At 45.2% G+C, this 19,217-nt stretch overlaps 3 protein-coding genes across 3 annotated transcripts; all 3 read right to left on the reverse strand.

The window, feature by feature from the left end:
• Window positions 1-890: 890 nt before the first annotated feature.
• On the reverse strand, window positions 891-5,772 carry LOC311309788 (immunoglobulin lambda-1 light chain-like; the record flags this gene model as incomplete). The annotated part of the gene is made up of 6 exons (XM_084439110.1): window positions 891-1,216; window positions 2,148-2,181; window positions 4,764-5,053; window positions 5,198-5,313; window positions 5,616-5,627; window positions 5,741-5,772. The coding sequence occupies 6 exons, from the start codon at window positions 5,770-5,772 to the stop codon at window positions 891-893; spliced, it is 810 nt and encodes a 269-aa protein (XP_084295236.1).
• Window positions 5,773-7,577: 1,805 nt separating this feature from the next.
• LOC311309789 (immunoglobulin lambda-1 light chain-like) lies at window positions 7,578-12,212 on the reverse strand (the record flags this gene model as incomplete). Its single annotated transcript, XM_084439111.1, has 4 exons — window positions 7,578-7,903; window positions 8,841-8,874; window positions 11,460-11,785; window positions 12,200-12,212. 4 exons carry the CDS (start codon window positions 12,210-12,212, stop codon window positions 7,578-7,580), a joined length of 699 nt encoding a protein of 232 aa, XP_084295237.1.
• A 1,561-nt stretch (window positions 12,213-13,773) lies between these two features.
• Window positions 13,774-18,772, reverse strand: LOC311309790 (immunoglobulin lambda-1 light chain-like; the record flags this gene model as incomplete). The annotated part of the gene is made up of 5 exons (XM_084439112.1): window positions 18,666-18,772; window positions 18,361-18,476; window positions 17,927-18,255; window positions 15,034-15,067; window positions 13,774-14,099 (listed from the first exon to the last, which is right to left on the reverse strand). Exons 1-5 carry the CDS (start codon window positions 18,719-18,721, stop codon window positions 13,774-13,776), a joined length of 861 nt encoding a protein of 286 aa, XP_084295238.1. The 5' UTR covers window positions 18,722-18,772.
• Window positions 18,773-19,217: the final 445 nt, after the last annotated feature.

Raw genomic sequence — 19,217 nt, forward strand, 5'->3', positions numbered from 1 at the left:
AGCGTTGTTGATGAACGTGATGTAGTATAGTCATTTAGCATCTAATTCAGTATTTTTAATGCAGGATTTGTACTAATTATATATAGTACCTGTAAATTCAGAGTATATTTATAGTCTGTTAGGTACTGAATGACCCTGAGCCACAAGAGGGCAGCATGTCCCAATTTATATTGGCTGTTCTCTCTACAGAAATATGGTGTAGATAAGATTGAAGAACAGAAACCTATATGCAAAACAACTTACAGTACAGTATATTGTACATGTTGTGATGCTATGAAATACTGTAACCATATAAATGTTCAAAATGTGATATTTTATTGGAGTTTGTTTTTATTCCATGATACATAAATCAGAAATACTATTGTAAATGGAGCTCCCTGTCATATCATCTGTGTCCTGTTGGTAGATTTGTCTGGGAACTGTCCAGCTACACTAAGAGTTAATGGATGCACTGTCTATGAAAATCAGTTCATGGATACACTATGAACTAAAGGGTCTTTGGAATTGCATTACATTTACATTTTATAATTTTATGACTCCAGATATGAATTTACATATTCAGAAATGGAGTTTCAGGAGTTCAAGTCCTCCATTTAGCCTTTGTCATATTTGGCTGCTAAGTCAGGAGTATCACATCATCATGGGCATACACACGTACAAAGCCTTTTTTAAAATGCTTTTTATTGAATCTCTACACAAAACATCAGCTGATCACGAAGTCCATACAAATCTTACGTTATCAATTTGCAACATTGACTAAGATACAAACACTAAGATACAAACGCAACACATTGGAACACAATCTCTGTCACTACATGTCGCAAAGGATCTAATGTCTAAACAGTTTAAGCATAGGAAGCAATGCATGAATCAAACTGACACTACTGATACTATTCAGCCCTGCAGTGTGACTTCCTGATCGTCTTCTCTGAAGACTTGGACCCCAGCGAGACCTTACAGGAGTAGACTGTGTCCGTGACCCAATCAGACATCTCAATACTCAAATAGCTGCTCATTGAGAACTTGCCACCCGCTTGTAGTGCAGCTGTGCCCGTTGTGATCCCGCTTGTTACTGGACTCCCATTGGCCATCCAGCTGACCTCAGCGTAGCCCATGGCCATCTCATTGGCCAGACACATCAGGCTGACCTTGTTGGTCGTCAGGTCATTGGTGGATGGAGCGAGGAGGGTCAAGACAGGTGGAAGCAGGGTGGAGCCTGGCAACATGGAGGAAAGAGAGAAAATGAACACGTGTTGTTTGGTAGATTTGTTCTAGAATGAGCCGGTCGGATTTCCACAACATTTTTGTAAAGGCTGCAGACAAACAATAAAGTCAAAGAATGAAATGTTACATTGTAAAGCAGAACAGATGCACTATTGTTCAAACAGACTCCCAAAAGACATTCATGTAATTCTACAGTGAGGGGAGATTCTGTTATTTGAGGGACTCCTTTTTCTACCCTTGCTATTATTAATAATAATTCTTAGTCACTTATTCTTACTTATTCTTAGTCACTGTTCTAGTTGCTAGAAAAGTACTTATACAGTAACACAGATTCTCAGTCTGATGGGTTTAGTTAAATGTAATTTGCCCTTAAGTTGCTCGGCTGCCTTAACATCTTGTTTTAGTGAACATATCTGGTTCTGTTATCTGTATGCATGATGTGTAATTTGAGATTTGCTACATTACAGTAAATTACATTACATTACAGTCATTTAGCAGACGCTTCTATCCAAAGCGACTAACAATAATTGCATTTAACGTAGGAAAAGCCAATGTACTACTACTTGCCAGAACTCACAAGTGCATCTTCTCTCTAAAACTAGTGACTAAGAGCATAATCTATTGCTGAAGGCAAAGTACAAGAATAGCAATCTAAAATACAATACAATATGCTTATATCATGAATCAAGAAATAGTCATATTTACAGTAGGTACAATGTTAATATTTTATTTCCACATTGCAATTTAATACTAACCAACAAAAGAGGCATTATGTCTATGATGAAAGAATATATAAGAATGTTATCTCGAGTCAAATTACAGAAAACTATTCAATCAAATATGTTAACACAGGTATATTGCTGTATTTAATGAAAAAATAAAAATAAATATTGTATCTGATTAATAATAGAAAGGGGACTTACCAGTCACAATCAGCTTGGTGCCTTGTCCGAATACCACAGTGATTCAGATCGTATACACGGCCGTACAAAAACCTCCTCACTCTCACAACAGGCAGGAGAGGAACTGAGACATCCTATTCAAACTGGGCTGCACTTTCACTACAAACAGTCTTGTCTCATTACCTCACTGTTCTCAATAACAAGTTCATTTACTGTGCTAGATTTTCAGATACATGTATCTATAAGTAAAGCACATCCATATAATCCAGTCTGTAGTTGGTAATGAGAATGTCCACAGTCATCACATTACATTACATTACAGTCATTTAGCAGACTGACACTTTTATCCAAAGCGACTTACAGTAATTGCATTTAACGCAGTAGTCAGTGTACAACTCTCCAGAACTCACAAGTTCATCTCCTTTCTAAATTAGTGACTAAGAGCATAATCTAGTGCTAAAGCCAAATTGCAAGAATAGCAAAATATAAACTGAACAGGAGTTTAAGAGGGAGGATCATGGTAGTACTTCTTGAAGAGGTGAGTTTTGAGCCTGCGGCGAACGATGGGCAACGACTCTGCTGTCCTGACGTCAGTGGGCAGTTCGTTCCACCACTGCGGGGCCAGGACAGAGAAGAGCCGTGACCGTGTCCAGCGACCGCAGGGGCCTCGGAGTGACGGGACAACCAATCGCCCTGAGGTAGCAGAGCGTAGCGGTCGGGAGGGGGTGTGGGGTTTGACCATGGCCTGGAGGTAGGAGGGAGCTGTTCCTTTCATTGCCCTGTAGGCTAGCACCAGAGTTTTAAACTGGATGCGAGCCGCTACCGGGAGCCAATGTGGAGAACGGAGAAGGGGAGAACTTGGGATGGTTGAACACCAGGCGAGCAGCAGCTTTCTGGACAAGCTCCAAAGATTTAATGGCTGACAGCGAGGCCCCAGCAAGGAGGGAGTTGTAGTAGTCCAGGCGGGAGATGACCAGGGCCAGGATGAGCACCTGCGCTGTTTCGTCCCTGAGGAAAGGGCGTATCCTCCTGATGTTGTAGAGCAGGAATCTGCAGGAGCGCGTGACGGATGTGAGACAGCATGTGCCGATGTGAAAGACGAGCAGAGCCCTTGACGCCTTTCTCCTCGAGGGTGGAGAGGAGGATCCTGTGGTCTACAGGTCAAACGCTGCTGACCGGTCTAGGAGCATCAGGGCGGAGGAGAGAGGGAGTCGGCTCTCGCGGCGTGGAGTGACTCTGCAAGGAGGGCCGTCTCTGTCGAGTGGCTGACCTTGAACCCGGACTGGCAGGGGGGTCCGGGAGCTTGTTCTGGTGGAGATATTAAAAAGAGCCAGAGAGATCAGTTTGGCAAATGTGTATCCCTCATCAAGTGTATGAACTCCTCCTGGAACCTGTTTGTCCGATCTAGCAGCGCTTCCAGTAACAGTCCCCAGGTCACAGTGAATAGTGGCCGTCTCTCCTTTACTCACTGTCACAACAGCTGGCTTCTGCGTCACCACGGTTACACACCACCCACACCTGGGACACAACAAGTTGACAGACTGATGAAGACAAGCTCAATCAATCAACCAATCAACCAATCAACCAATCAACCAATCAACCAATCAACCAATTAACCAATTAACCAATCAATCAATCAATCAAAACTGTATTTATATAGCGTATTTCTTACACAGAGGCAACACAATGCGCTTTACAGAGAACAAGGGAGGTGGTCATAGTTCCCACCCCTACATATTCCAGAGGGAAGCAAAAAACAGTATCACCCAGGGGCCAGAAGAGTGAGCTGTAAAAATTCTTCCCTGACCCCTCTCAACGAGGCGATGGAGCTCCTGGAGTATGTTTGTCTAACGGCTAAGAACATTTATAGAGCAATAGATGACATTAAATGACATTTTCAAAGTAATAAACTCTAAGAACATCAAGCTGCGCTCAAAGCTCCAGAATCGGAAGCTCCTCCCATGTCAGAGCGACGAGGAGAGAGCAGAGAGTCTCCAGGAGAGGAGAGGAGAGGAGAGGAGAGGAGAGGAGAGGAGAGGAGAGGAGAGGAGAGGAGAGGAGAGGAGAGGAGAGGAGAGGAGAGGAGAGGAGAGGAGAGGAGAGGAGAGGAGAGGAGAGGAGAGGGCGCAGGAGACGCCTAGAAGGACACGGACAAGGAGGAGGAGTTGAGGATCTTAGCCTATCAGCTGCTGACCTAATGCGCTGTATTTCTGTCAAACGGACAGTATGCATCAAGCTGGTTAAAGCATCATGTTTTGAAAATCAACATAAAACTCGCTATGATTGTGAGGAAGAAAGTGAATACTAATACACACGCTACATCACACCTTTCCTCTGTCATTTATTTGAGCATTGAGTTTCTTCCAAGGGGACCTGCAATTTCCAGGAAGTTGACATTCCTCAGTTGTAGTTCATTTACAGTAGCTTTCCCACTCTTTTATTAAATCCCACGCCGGCTAGATAAGAGTGATGAAGTAGGGAGCGATCTCTGGGGAACAGTTCTCCTCTGAGATCTGATCTGAGATCTGATCATTCTTGTGCAGTCAGACCACGGGCTGCTGTGTGCTCAGTGTCAGAAAGCAGAAGTGAAGGTGTTTGGTGAGGAGGTTTTTGTCATGCCGTGAATCACTGTGATACGTTCTCGTTAGCAGATTTGTCCCACGTGAGACAATAATACACTGCTGAGTCTCCCTCCTCCACATTACTGATGATCAACTGATAATCTTTGGTATTCTGGGCTTTAGATGTGAAGCGATCAGAGGAGAAACCAGAGCCATATTTATCAGGTGATCCATGACTATGGTGAAACCTCAACACAAACTGAGGGATTCCTCCAGGAGCCTGTTTATACCACGAAACATAATAGCCTTCATCTTTAGTGATGTCACAGTGAAAAGTAGCGGCCTCCCTCTTGTTAACTGTCAGAACTGAGGGAGTCTGGGTAACCGCTTTATGGCAGCCGACATCTGTTGGAATGAAAGAACAAAAATGAAGACGGTTAATTTCAACATCCAGTTTGAAACAGCAACTGTTAAACACCAACGATTTGCATTCGGTTGTTTCTCTCTCACATGTCAGAGCGGAGAGGAGAGCGCAGAGAGACCCCAGCATGGTGGCAGTGTGTGGTGTGAGCAGCTGAGAGAGGAGCAGGTCGGAGCGTGAGGAGAGGAGAGGCTGCAGGAGGCGCCTATAAGGACACAGACAAGGAGGAGGGGGAGGGGCTTATACAGTTGACCTATCAGCATCCTTTGATTATCCTCATGTTTAGGGCTTCGTCCTCTAGCCATAAAGCATGTGATAGGATACCGCTGAATTCTCCACAGAGGTTTCTGTTAACTACCCAGCATTATAAACAAAAAAATCCAGCATGATTTACCAACCCGTCTCCTTCATGATACATGAGAGATGTGAGGTTTGATCGATCTCTCTCATGTCACTCCGCTGCCTGCGTTACAATAAAACTGCTGAGTCATTCAGGCCCTGCTCCACTTCTCTGGACACCTGCAGGGACAGGGACAGGGACAGGGACAGGGACAGGGACAGGGACAGGGACAGGGACAGGGACAGGGACAGGGACAGGGACAGGGACACCCCCCCCCCCCGCCCCCCCTCACCAGTTCTGAGAGCAGATCCGGAAGCTCTTCATTTACATGGGGCTATTAATACGGCGTGCAAAGCAGCAGGTGTGACCCGGGGGGGGCGGGGCTCCAGTAACGCATCACTGCCTGACCCTCTGTGTTCCAGCTAGAAGACTGTCCCTGGGGGTCCCCTCTGGGATCTAGACATAATAGACGCATCTAGTGCCGAAACCCCCGGGTTGTGTCAAGGAGGGGGTCACCAGCGGTGGTCTCAGCCAGCTGTGTAGAAGAAGAAGTCAGTTAGTGGTCCTATACTGTCCCCTGGCGTAGCTTTAATACAGCAATGCTGGGGATATATATATTGCTTGGTAGGCATAATTCATACAACGATGGGACAGCCTACCTGGAGAAGGTGACCCAGTGGTATCAGAGAAACAATCTCCACCTCAACGTCAGCAAGACTAAGGAGATGCTGGTGGACTTCGGCAAGAAGCAGGTGCGGAACTACACCCCCTTATCCATCAACGGGACCCCTGTGGTGAAGGTGGACACATTTAAGTACCTCGGTGTCCAGATCACCGAAGATCTGACGTGGTCGACCCACCCGGACAACGTGGTAAAGAAAGCCCGGTAGAGACTGTACCATCTCAGGAGGCTGAAGGAAATTCAGAGCATCACCACAAGTCCTACGGAGCTTCTATTCTTGCACCATCGAGAGCGTTCTGACTGGGAACATCCCCTCTTGGTATGGTAACACCAGCGTGCAGGGTCGTAAGGCTCTATAGAGAGTGGTGCGTTCAGCTGAACGTATCTTAGGGGGGCAACTCCCTAACCTCGACGCCATCTACACCAAGCTGTGCAAGACCAAGACCAGCAGAATCCTGAGAGACTCCAGTCTCCCAAGCAGTGGACTGTTCTCTCTGCTCAGCTCAGGGAAGAGATACCGTTCACTGATGGCTGAAACGGAGAGACTCAGGAAGAGTTTCTTCCCCCAGGCCATCCGGTACCTAAATGTCACTGACTAAGCACTTTTTGTTCTCTGAGTAACAGCACTTTATATTTATTTTTAACTGAAGTAACCCTCTGACATCATGAATGTATATTGCTTTTGTCTGTTGTTGTGTCAGATTTGTTGTGTGTGTATATCAACTATGGAACCGACTGTTACATTTCACTAGGGTGTATTAGGCTATGTATGTGACAAATAAACTCTGAATGAAAAACACAGTACAGTATATTGTACATGTTGTGATGCTATGAAATACTGTAACGATATAAATGTTCAAAATTTGATATTTTATTGGAGTTTGTTTTTATTCCATGATACATAAATCAGAAATACTATTGTAAATGGAGCTCCCTGTCATATCATCTGTGTCCTGTTGTTAGATTTGTCTGGGAACTGTCCAGCTACACTAAGAGTTAATGGATGCACTGTCTATGAAAATCAGTTCATGGATACACTATGAACAAAAGGGTCTTTGGAATTGCATTACATTTACATTTTATAATTTTATGACTCCAGCTATGAATTTACATATTCAGAACTGGAGTTTCAGGAGTTCAAGTTTTCCATTTAGCCTTTGTCATATTTGGCTGCTAAGTCAGGAGTATCACATCATCATGGGCATACACACGTACAAAGCCTTTTTTAAAATGCTTTTTATTGAATCTCTACACAAAACATCAGCTGATCACGAAGTCCATACAAATCTTACGTTATCAATTTGCAACATTGACTAAGATACAAACACTAAGATACAAACGCAACACATTGGAACACAATCTCTATCACTACATGTCGCAAAGGATCTAATGTCTAAACAGTTTAAGCATAGAAAGCAATGCATGAATCAAACTGACACTACTGATACTATTCAGCCCTGCAGTGTGACTTCCTGATCGTCTTCTCTGAAGACTTGGACCCCAGCGAGACCTTACAGGAGTAGACTTTGTCCGTGACCCAATCAGACATCTCAATACTCAAATAGCTGCTCATTGAGAACTTGCCACCCGCTTGTAGTGCAGCTGTGCCCGTTGTGATCCCGCTTGTTACTGGACTCCCATTGGCCATCCAGCTGACCTCAGCGTAGCCCATGGCCATCTCATTGGCCAGACACATCAGGCTGACCTTGTTGGTCGTCAGGTCATTGGTGGATGGAGCGAGGAGGGTCAAGACAGGTGGAAGCAGGGTGGAGCCTGGCAACATGGAGGAAAGAGAGAAAATGAACACGTGTTGTTTGGTAGATTTGTTCTAGAATGAGCCGGTCGGATTTCCACAACATTTTTGTAAAGGCTGCAGACAAACAATAAATAAAAGTCAAAGAATGAAATGTTACATTGTAAAGCAGAACAGATGCACTATTGTTCAAACAGACTCCCAAAAGACATTCATGTAATTCTACAGTGAGGGGAGATTCTGTTATTTGAGGGACTTCTTTTTCTACCCTTGCTATTATTAATAATAATTCTTAGTCACTTATTCTTACTTATTCTTAGGCACTGTTCTAGTTGCTAGAAAAGTACTTATACAGTAACACAGATTCTCAGTCTGATGGGTTTAGTTAAATGTAATTTGCCCTTAAGTTGCTCGGCTGCCTTAACATCTTGTTTTAGTGAACATATCTGGTTCTGTTATCTGTATGCATGATGTGTAATTTGAGATTTGCTACATTACAGTAAATCACATTACATTACAGTCATTTAGCAGACGCTTCTATCCAAAGCGACTAACAATAATTGCATTTAACGTAGGAAAAGCCAATGTACTACTACTTGCCAGAACTCACAAGTGCATCTTCTCTCTAAAACAAGTGACTAAGAGCATAATCTATTGCTGAAGGCAAAGTACAAGAATAGCAATCTAAAATACAATACAATATGCTAATATCATGAATCAAGAAATAGTCATATTTACAGTAGGTACAATGTTAATATTTTATTTCCACACGGAAATTTAATACTTACCAACAAAAGAGGCATTATGTCTATGATGAAAGAATATATAAGAATGTAATATCGAGTCAAATTACATAAAACTATTCAATCAAATATGTTAACACAGGTATATTGCTGTATTTAATGAAAAAAATTCTATTAAATATTGTATCTGATTAATAATAGAAAGGGGACTTACCAGTCACAATCAGCTTGGTGCCTTGTCCGAATACCACAGTGATTCAGATCGTATACACGGCCGTACAAAAACCTCCTCACTCTCACAACAGGCAGGAGAGGAACTGAGACATCCTATTCAAACTGGGCTGCACTTTCACTACAAACAGTCCTGTCTCATTACCTCACTGTTCTCAATAACAAGTTCATTTACTGTGCTAGATTTTCAGATACATGTATCTATAAGTAAAGCACATCCATATAATCCAGTCTGTAGTTGGTAATGAGAATGTCCACAGTCATCACATTACATTACATTACAGTCATTTAGCAGACTGACACTTTTATCCAAAGCGACTTACAGTAATTGCATTTAACGCAGTAGTCAGTGTACAACTCTCCAGAACTCACAAATTCATCTCCTTTCTAAATTAGTGACTAAGAGCATAATCTAGTGCTGAAGCCAAAGTGCAAGAATAGCAAAATATAAATTGAACAGGAGTTTAAGAGGGAGGATCATGGTAGTACTTTTTGAAGAGGTGAGTTTTGAGCCTGCGGCGAACGATGGGCAACGACTCTGCTGTCCTGACGTCAGTGGGCAGTTCGTTCCACCACTGCAGGGCCAGGACAGAGAAGAGCCGTGACCGTGTCCAGCGACCGCAGGGGCCTCGGAGTGACGGGACAACCAATCGCCCCGAGGTAGCAGAGCGTAGCGGTCAGGAGGGGGTGTGGGGTTGGACCATGGCCTGGAGGTAGGAGGGAGCTGTTCCTTTCATTGCCCTGTAGGCTAGCACCAGAGTTTTAAACTGGATGCGAGCTGCTACCGGGAGCCAGTGTGGAGAACGGAGAAGGGGAGAACTTGGGATGGTTGAACACCAGGCGAGCAGCAGCTTTCTGGACAAGCTCCAAAGATTTAATGGCTGACAGCGAGGCCCCAGCAAGGAGGGAGTTGTAGTAGTCCAGGCGGGAGATGACCAGGGCCAGGATGAGCACCTGCGCTGTTTCGTCCCTGAGGAAAGGGCGTATCCTCCTGATGTTGTAGAGCAGGAATCTGCAGGGTCGCGTGACGGATGTGAGACAGCATGTGCCGATGTGAAAGACGAGCAGAGCCCTTGACGCCTTTCTCCTCGAGGGTGGAGAGGAGGATCCGGTGGTCGACGGGTCAAACGCTGCTGACCGGTCTAGGAGCATCAGGGCGGAGGAGAGAGGGAGTCGGCTCTCGCGGCGTGGAGTGACTCTGCAAGGAGGGCCGTCTCTGTCGAGTGGCTGACCTTGAACCCGGACTGGCAGGGGGGTCCGGGAGCTTGTTCTGGTGGAGATATGAAAAAGAGCCAGAGAGATCAGTTTGGCAAATGTGTATCCCTCATCAAGTGTATGAACTACTCCTGGAACCTGTTTGTCCGATCTAGCAGCGCTTCCAGTAACAGTTCCCAGGTCACAGTGAATAGTGGCCGTCTCTCCTTTACTCACTGTCACGACAGCTGGCTTCTGCGTCACCACGGTTACACACCACCCACACCTGGGACACAACAAGTTGACAGACTGATGAAGACAAGCTCAATCAATCAACCAATCAACCAAACAACCAATCAACCAATCAACCAATCAACCAATTAACCAATCAATCAATCAATCAATCAAAACTTTATTTATATAGCGTATTTCTTACACAGAGGCAACACAATGCGCTTTACAGAGAACAAGGGAGGTGGTCATAGTTCCCACCCCTACATATTCCAGAGGGAAGCAAAAAAACAGTATCACCCAGGGACCAGAAGAGTGAGCTGTAAAAATTCTTCCCTGACCCCTCTCAACGAGGCGATGGAGCTCCTGGAGTATGTTTGTCTAACGGCTAAGAACATTTATAAAGCAATAGATTACATTAAATTACATTTTCAGAGTAAGAAACTCTAAGAACATCAAGCTGCGCTCAAAGCTCCAGAAACGGAAGCTCCTCCCATGTCAGAGTGGCGAGGAGAGAGCCGAGAGTCTCCAGGAGAGGAGAGGAGAGGAGAGGAGAGGAGAGGAGAGGAGAGGAGAGGAGAGGAGAGGAGAGGAGAGGAGAGGAGAGGAGAGGAGAGGAGAGGAGAGGAGAGGAGAGGAGAGGAGAGGAGAGGAGAGGAGAGGAGAGGAGGAGACGCCTAGAAGGACACGGACAAGGAGGAGGAGTTGAGGATCTTAGCCTATCAGCTGCTGACCTCATGCGCTGTATTTCTGTCAAACGGACAGTATGCATCAAGCTGGTTAAAGCATCATGTTTTGAAAATCAACATAAAACTCGCTATGATTGTGAGGAAGAAAAAGGATACTAATACACACGCTACATCACACCTTTCCTCTGTCATTTATTTGAGCATTGAGTTTCTTCCAAGGGGACCTGCAATTTCCAGGAAGTTGACATTCCTCAGTTGTAGTTCATTTACAGTAGCTTTCCCACTCTTTTATTAAATCCCACGCCGGCTAGATAAGAGTGATGAAGTAGGGAGCGATCTCTGGGGAACAGTTCTCCTCTGAGATCTGATCTGAGATCTGATCATTCTTGTGCAGTCAGACCACGGGCTGCTGTGTGCTCAGTGTCAGAAAGCAGAAGTGAAGGTGTTTGGTGAGGAGGTTTTTGTCATGGCGTGAATCACTGTGATACATTCTCGTTAGCAGATTTGTCCCACGTGAGACAGTAATACACTGCTGAGTCTCCCTCCTCCACATTGCTGATGATCAACTGATAATCTTTAGTATTCTGGGCTTTAGATGTGAAGCGATCAGAGGAGAAACCAGAGCCATATTGATTAGGTGATCCATGACTATGGTAAAACCTCAACACATACTGAGGGATTCCTCCAGGAGCCTGTTTATACCACGAAACATAATTTTCATCTTTAGTGATGTCACAGTGAAAAGTAGCGGCCTCCCTCTTGTTAACTGTCAGAACTGAGGGAGTCTGGGTAACCGCTTTATGGCAGCCGACATCTGTTGGAATGAAAGAACAAAAATGAAGACGGTTAATTTCAACATCCAGTTTGAAACAGCAACTGTTAAACACCAACGATTTGCATTCGGTTGTTTCTCTCTCACATGTCAGAGCGGAGAGGAGAGCGCAGAGAGACCCCAGCATGGTGTCAGTGTGTGGTGTGAGCAGCTGAGAGAGGAGCAGGTCGGAGCGTGAGGAGAGGAGAGGCTGCAGGAGGCGCCTATAAGGACACAGACAAGGAGGAGGGGGAGGGGCTTATACAGTTGACCTATCAGCATCCTTTGATTATCCTCATGTTTAGGGCTTCGTCCTCTAGCCATAAAGCATGTGATAGGATACCGCTGAATTCTCCACAGAGGTTTCTGTTAACTACCCAGCATTATAAACAAAAAAATCCAGCATGATTTACCAACCCGTCTCCTTCATGATACATGAGAGATGTGAGGTTTGATCGATCTCTCTCATGTCACTCCGCTGCCTGCGTTACAATAAAACTGCTGAGTCATTCAGGCCCTGGTCCACTCCTCTGGACACCTGGGACAGGGACACCCCCCCCCCGCCCCCCCTCACCAGTTCTGAGAGCAGATCCGGAAGCTCTTCATTTACATGGGGCTATTAATACGGCGTGCAAAGCAGCAGGTGTGACCCGGGGGGGGCGGGGCTCCAGTAACGCATCACTGCCTGACCCTTCACCGAAGATCTGACGTGGTCGACCCACCCGGACAACGTGGTAAAGAAAGCCCGGTAGAGACTGTACCATCTCAGGAGGCTGAAGGAAATTCAGAGCATCACCACAAGTCCTACGGAGCTTCTATTCTTGCACCATCGAGAGCGTTCTGACTGGGAACATCCCCTCTTGGTATGGTAACACCAGCGTGCAGGGTCGTAAGGCTCTATAGAGAGTGGTGCGTTCAGCTGAACGTACCTTAGGGGGGCAACTCCCTAACCTCGACGCCATCTACACCAAGCGGTGCAAGACCAAGACCAGCAGAATCCTGAGAGACTCCAGTCTCCCAAGCAGTGGACTGTTCTCTCTGCTCAGCTCAGGGAAGAGATACCGTTCACTGATGGCTGAAACGGAGAGACTCAGGAAGAGTTTCTTCCCCCAGGCCATCCGGTAACTAAATGGCGCTGACTAAGCACTTTTTGTTCTCTGAGTAACAGCACTTTATATTTATTTTTAACTGAAGTAACCCTCTGACATCATGAATGTATATTGCTTTTGTCTGTTGTTGTGTCAGATTTGTTGTGTGTGTATATCTACTATGGAACCGACTGTTACATTTCACTAGGGTGTATTAGGCTATGTATGTGACAAATAAACTCTGAATGAAAAACACAGTACAGTATATTGTACATGTTGTGATGCTATGAAATACTGTAACGATATAAATGTTCAAAATTTGATATTTTATTGGAGTTTGTTTTTATTCCATGATACATAAATCAGAAATACTATTGTAAATGGAGCTCCCTGTCATATCATCTGTGTCCTGTTGGTAGATTTGTCTGGGAACTGTCCAGCTACACTAAGAGTTAATGGATGCACTGTCTATGAAAATCAGTTCATGGATACACTATGAACAAAAGGGTCTTTGGAATTGCATTACATTTACATTTTATAATTTTATGACTCCAGATATGAATTTACATATTCAGAACTGGAGTTTCAGGAGTTCAAGTTTTCCATTTAGCCTTTGTCATATTTGGCTGCTCAGTCAGGAGTATCACATCATCATGGGCATACACACGTACAAAGCCTTTTTTTAAATGCTTTTTATTGAATCTCTACACAAAACATCAGCTGGTCGCAAAGTCCATACAAATCTTACGTTATCAATCTGCAACATTGACTAAGATACAAACACTAAGATACAAACGCAACACATTGGAACACAATCTCTATCACTACATGTCGCAAAGGATCTAATGTCTAAACAGTTTAAGCATAGAAAGCAATGCATGAATCAAACTGACACTACTGATACTATTCAGCCCTGCAGTGTGACTTCCTGATCGTCTTCTCTGAAGACTTGGACCCCAGCGAGACCTTACAGGAGTAGACTTTGTCCGTGACCCAATCAGACATCTCAATACTCAAATAGCTGCTCATTGAGAACTTGCCACCCGCTTGTAGTGCAGCTGTGCCCGTTGTGATCCCGCTTGTTACTGGACTCCCATTGGCCATCCAGCTGACCTCAGCGTAGCCCATGGCCATCTCATTGGCCAGACACATCAGGCTGACCTTGTTGGTCGTCAGGTCATTGGTGGATGGAGCGAGGAGGGTCAAGACAGGTGGAAGCAGGGTGGAGCCTGGCAACATGGAGGAAAGAGAGAAAATGAACACGTGTTGTTTGGTAGATTTGTTCTAGAATGAGCCGGTCGGATTTCCACAACATTTTTGTAAAGGCTGCAGACAAACAATAAATAAAAGTCAAAGAATGAAATGTTACATTGTAAAGCAGAACAGATGCATTATTGTTCAAACAGACTCCCAAAAGACATTCATGTAATTCTACAGTGAGGGGAGATTCTGTTATTTGAGGGACTTCTTTTTCTACCCTTGCTATTATTAATAATAATTCTTAGTCACTTATTCTTACTTATTCTTAGGCACTGTTCTAGTTGCTAGAAAAGTACTTATACAGTAACACATTCTCAGTCTGATGGGTTTAGTTAAATGTAATTTGCCCTTAAGTTGCTCGGCTGCCTTAACATCTTGTTTTAGTGAACATATCTGGTTCTGTTATCTGTATGCATGATGTGTAATTTGAGATTTGCTACATTACAGTAAATCACATTACATTACAGTCATTTAGCAGACGCTTCTATCCAAAGCGACTAACAATAATTGCATTTAACGTAGGAAAAGCCAATGTACTACTACTTGCCAGAACTCACAAGTGCATCTTCTCTCTAAAACAAGTGACTAAGAGCATAATCTATTGCTGAAGGCAAAGTACAAGAATAGCAATCTAAAATACAATACAATATGCTAATATCATGAATCAAGAAATAGTCATATTTACAGTAGGTACAATGTTAATATTTTATTTCCACATTGCAATTTAATACTAACCAACAAAAGAGGCATTATGTCTATGATGAAAGAATATATAAGAATGTTATCTCGAGTCAAATTACAGAAAACTATTCAATCAAATATGTTAACAAAGGTATATTGCTGTATTTAATGAAAAAATAAAAATAAATATTGTATCTGATTAATAATAGAAAGGGGACTTACCAGTCACAATCAGCTTGGTGCCTTGTCCGAATACCACAGTGATTCAGATCGTATACACGGCCGTACAAAAACCTCCTCACTCTCACAACAGGCAGGAGAGGAACTGAGACATCCTATTCAAACTGGGCTGCACTTTCACTACAAACAGTCCTGTCTCATTACCTCACTGTTCTCAATAACAAGTTAATTTACTGTGCTAGATTTTCAGATACATGTATCTATAAGTAAAGCACATCCATATAATCCAGTCTGTAGTTGGTAATGAGAATGTCCACAGTCATCACATCACATTACATTACAGTCTTTTAGCAGAGTGACACTTTTATCCAAAGCGACTTACAGTAATTGCATTTAACGCAGTAGTCAGTGTACAACTCTCCAGAACTCACAAGTTCATCTCCTTTCTAAATTAGTGACTAAGAGCATAATCTAGTGCTAAAGCCAAATTGCAAGAATAGCAAAATATAAACTGAACAGGAGTTTAAGAGGGAGGATCATGGTAGTACTTCTTGAAGAGGTGAGTTTTGAGCCTGCGGCGAACGATGGGCAACGACTCTGCTGTCCTGACGTCAGTGGGCAGTTCGTTCCACCACTGCAGGGCCAGGACAGAGAAGAGCCGTGACCGTGTCCAGCGACCGCAGGGGCCTCGGAGTGACGGGACAACCAATCGCCCTGAGGTAGCAGAGCGTAGCGGTCGGGAGGGGGTGTGGGGTTTGACCATGGCCTGGAGGTAGGAGGGAGCTGTTCCTTTCATTGCCCTGTAGGCTAGCACCAGAGTTTTAAACTGGATGCGAGCCGCTACCGGGAGCCAATGTGGAGAACGGAGAAGGGGAGAACTTGGGATGGTTGAACACCAGGCGAGCAGCAGCTTTCTGGACAAGCTCCAAAGATTTAATGGCTGACAGCGAGGCCCCAGCAAGGAGGGAGTTGCAGTAGTCCAGGCGGGAGATGACCAGGGCCAGGATGAGCACCTGTGCTGTTTCGTCCCTGAGGAAAGGGCGTATCCTCCTGATGTTGTAGAGCAGGAATCTGCAGGAGCGCGTGACGGATGTGAGACAGCATGTGCCGATGTGAAAGACGAGCAGAGCCCTTGACGCCTTTCTCCTAGAGGGTGGAGAGGAGGATCCGGTGGTCTACGGGTCAAACGCTGCTGACCGGTCTAGGAGCATCAGGGCGGAGGAGAGAGGGAGTCGGCTCTCGCGGCGTGGAGTGACTCTGCAAGGAGGGCCGTCTCTGTCGAGTGGCTGACCTTGAACCCGGACTGGCCGGGGGGTCCGGGAGCTTGTTCTGGTGGAGATATGAAAAAGAGCCAGAGAGATCAGTTTGGCAAATGTGTATCCCTCATCAAGTGTATGAACTCCTCCTGGAACCTGTTTGTCCGATCTAGCAGCTCTTCCAGTAACAGTCCCCAGGTCACAGTGAATAGTGGCCGTCTCTCCTTTACTCACTGTCACAACAGCTGGCTTCTGCGTCACCACGGTTACACACCACCCACATCTGGGACACAACAAGTTGACAGACTGATGAAGACAAGCTCAATCAATCAATCAATCAATCAATCAATCAATCAATCAATCAATCAATCAATCAATCAATCAATCAATCAATCAATCAATCAATCAATCAATCAATCAATCAATCAATCAATCAATCAATCAATCAATCAATCAATCAATCAATCAATCAATCAATCAATCAATCAATCAATCAATCAATCAATCAATCAAAACTTTATTTATATAGCGCATTTTATACACAGAGGCAACACAATGTGCTTTACAGATAGCAAGGGAGGTGGGCATATTGTTCCCACCCCTACATATTCCAGAGGGAAGCAAAAAAAAACGGGCCAGAAGAGTGAGCTGTAAAAATTCTTCCCTGACCCCTCTCAACGAGGCGATGGAGCTCCTGGAGTATGTTTGTCTAACGGCTAAGAACATTTATAAAGCAATATATTACATTAAATGACATTTTCAGAGTAAGAAACTCTAAGAACATCAAGCTGCGCTCAAAGCTCCAGAAACGGAAGCTCCTCCCATGTCAGAGCGACGAGGAGAGAGCAGAGAGTCTCCAGGAGAGGAGAGGAGAGGAGAGGAGAGGAGAGGAGAGGAGAGGAGAGGAGAGGAGAGGAGAGGAGAGGAGAGGAGAGGAGAGAGGAGAGGAGAGGAGAGGAGAGGAGAGGAGAGGAGAGGAGAGGAGAGGAGAGGAGAGGAGAGGAGAGGAGAGGAGAGGAGAGGAGAGTCTCCAGGAGAGGAGAGGAGAGGAGAGAGAAGAGAGTCTTCAGGAGAGGAGAGGAGAGGAGAGGAGAGGAGAGGAGAGGAGAGGAGAGGAGAGGAGAGGAGAGGAGAGGAGAGGAGAGGAGAGGAGAGGAGAGGAGAGGGCGCAGGAGACGCCTAGAAGGACACGGACAAGGAGGAGGAGTTGAGGATCTTAGCCTATCAGCTGCTGACCTCATGCGCTGTATTTCTGTCAAACGGACAGTATGCATCAAGCTGGTTAAAGCATCATGTTTTGAAAATCAACCTAAAACTCGCTATGATTGTGAGGAAGAAAGTGAATACTAATACACACGCTACATCACACCTTTCCTCTGTAATTTATTTGAGCATTGAGTTTCTTCCAAGGGGACCTGCAATTTCCAGGAAGTTGACATTCCTCAGTTGTAGTTCATTTACAGTAGCTTTACCACTCTTTTATTAAATCCCACGCCGGCTAGATAAGAGTGATGAAGTAGGGAGCGATCTCTGGGGAACAGTTCTCCTCTGAGATCTGATCTGAGATCTGATCATTCTTGTGCAGTCAGACCACGGGCTGCTGTGTGCTCAGTGTCAGAAAGCAGAAGTGAAGGTGTTTGGTGAGGAGGTTTTTGTCATGGCGTGAATCACTGTGATACGTTCTCGTCAGCAGAGTTGTCCCACGTTTCACAGTAATACACTGCTGAGTCTCCCTCCTCCACATTACTGATGATCAACTGATAATCTTTAGTATTCTGGGCTTTAGATGTGAAGCGATCAGAGGAGAAACCAGAGCCATATTTATCAGGTGATCCATGACTATGGTGAAACCTCAACACATACTGAGGGATTCCTCCAGGAGCCTGTTTATACCACGAAACATAACGGCTTTCATCTTTAGTGATGTCACAGTGAAAAGTAGCGGCCTCCCTCTTGTTCACTGTCAGAACTGAGGGAGTCTGGGTAACCGCTTTATGGCAGCCGACATCTGTTGGAATGAAAGAACAAAAATGAAGACGGTTAATTTCAACATCCAGTTTGAAACAGCAACTGTTAAACACCAACGATTTGCATTCGGTTGTTTCTCTCTCACATGTCAGAGCGGAGAGGAGAGCGCAGAGAGACCCCAGCATGGTGTCAGTGTGTGGTGTGAGCAGCTGAGAGAGGAGCAGGTCGGAGCGTGAGGAGAGGAGAGGCTGCAGGAGGCGCCTATAAGGACACAGACAAGGAGGAGGGGGAGGGGCTTATACAGTTGACCTATCAGCATCCTTTGATTATCCTCATGTCTAGGGCTTCGTCCTCTAGCCATAAAGCATGTGATAGGATACCGCTGAATTCTCCACAGAGGTTTCTGTTAACTACCCAGCATTATAAACAAAAAAATCCAGCATGATTTACCAACCCGTCTCCTTCATGATACATGAGAGATGTGAGGTTTGATCGATCTCTCTCATGTCACTCCGCTGCCTGCGTTACAATAAAACTGCTGAGTCATTCAGGCCCTGGTCCACTTCTCTGGACACCTGCAGGGACAGGGACAGGGACAGGGACAGGGACAGGGACACCCCCCCCCCGCCCCCCCTCACCAGTTCTGAGAGCAGATCCGGAAGCTCTTCATTTACATGGGGCTATTAATACGGCGTGCAAAGCAGCAGGTGTGACCCGGGGGGGGCGGGGCTCCAGTAACGCATCACTGCCTGACCCTCTGTGTTCCAGCTAGAAGACTGTCCCTGGGGGTCCCCTCTGGGATCTAGACATAATAGACGCATCTAGTGCCGAAACCCCCGGGTTGTGTCAAGGAGGGGGTCACCAGCGGTGGTCTCAGCCAGCTGTGTAGAAGAAGAAGTCAGTTAGTGGTCCTATACTGTCCCCTGGCGTAGCTTTAATACAGCAATGCTGGGGATATATATATTGCTTGGTAGGCATAATTCATAACAACGATGGGACAGC

Source organism: Borostomias antarcticus, assembly GCF_949987555.1.
Source record: "Borostomias antarcticus genome assembly, chromosome: 5".
In the NCBI taxonomy this organism is placed as follows: Eukaryota; Metazoa; Chordata; class Actinopteri; order Stomiiformes; family Stomiidae; genus Borostomias; species Borostomias antarcticus.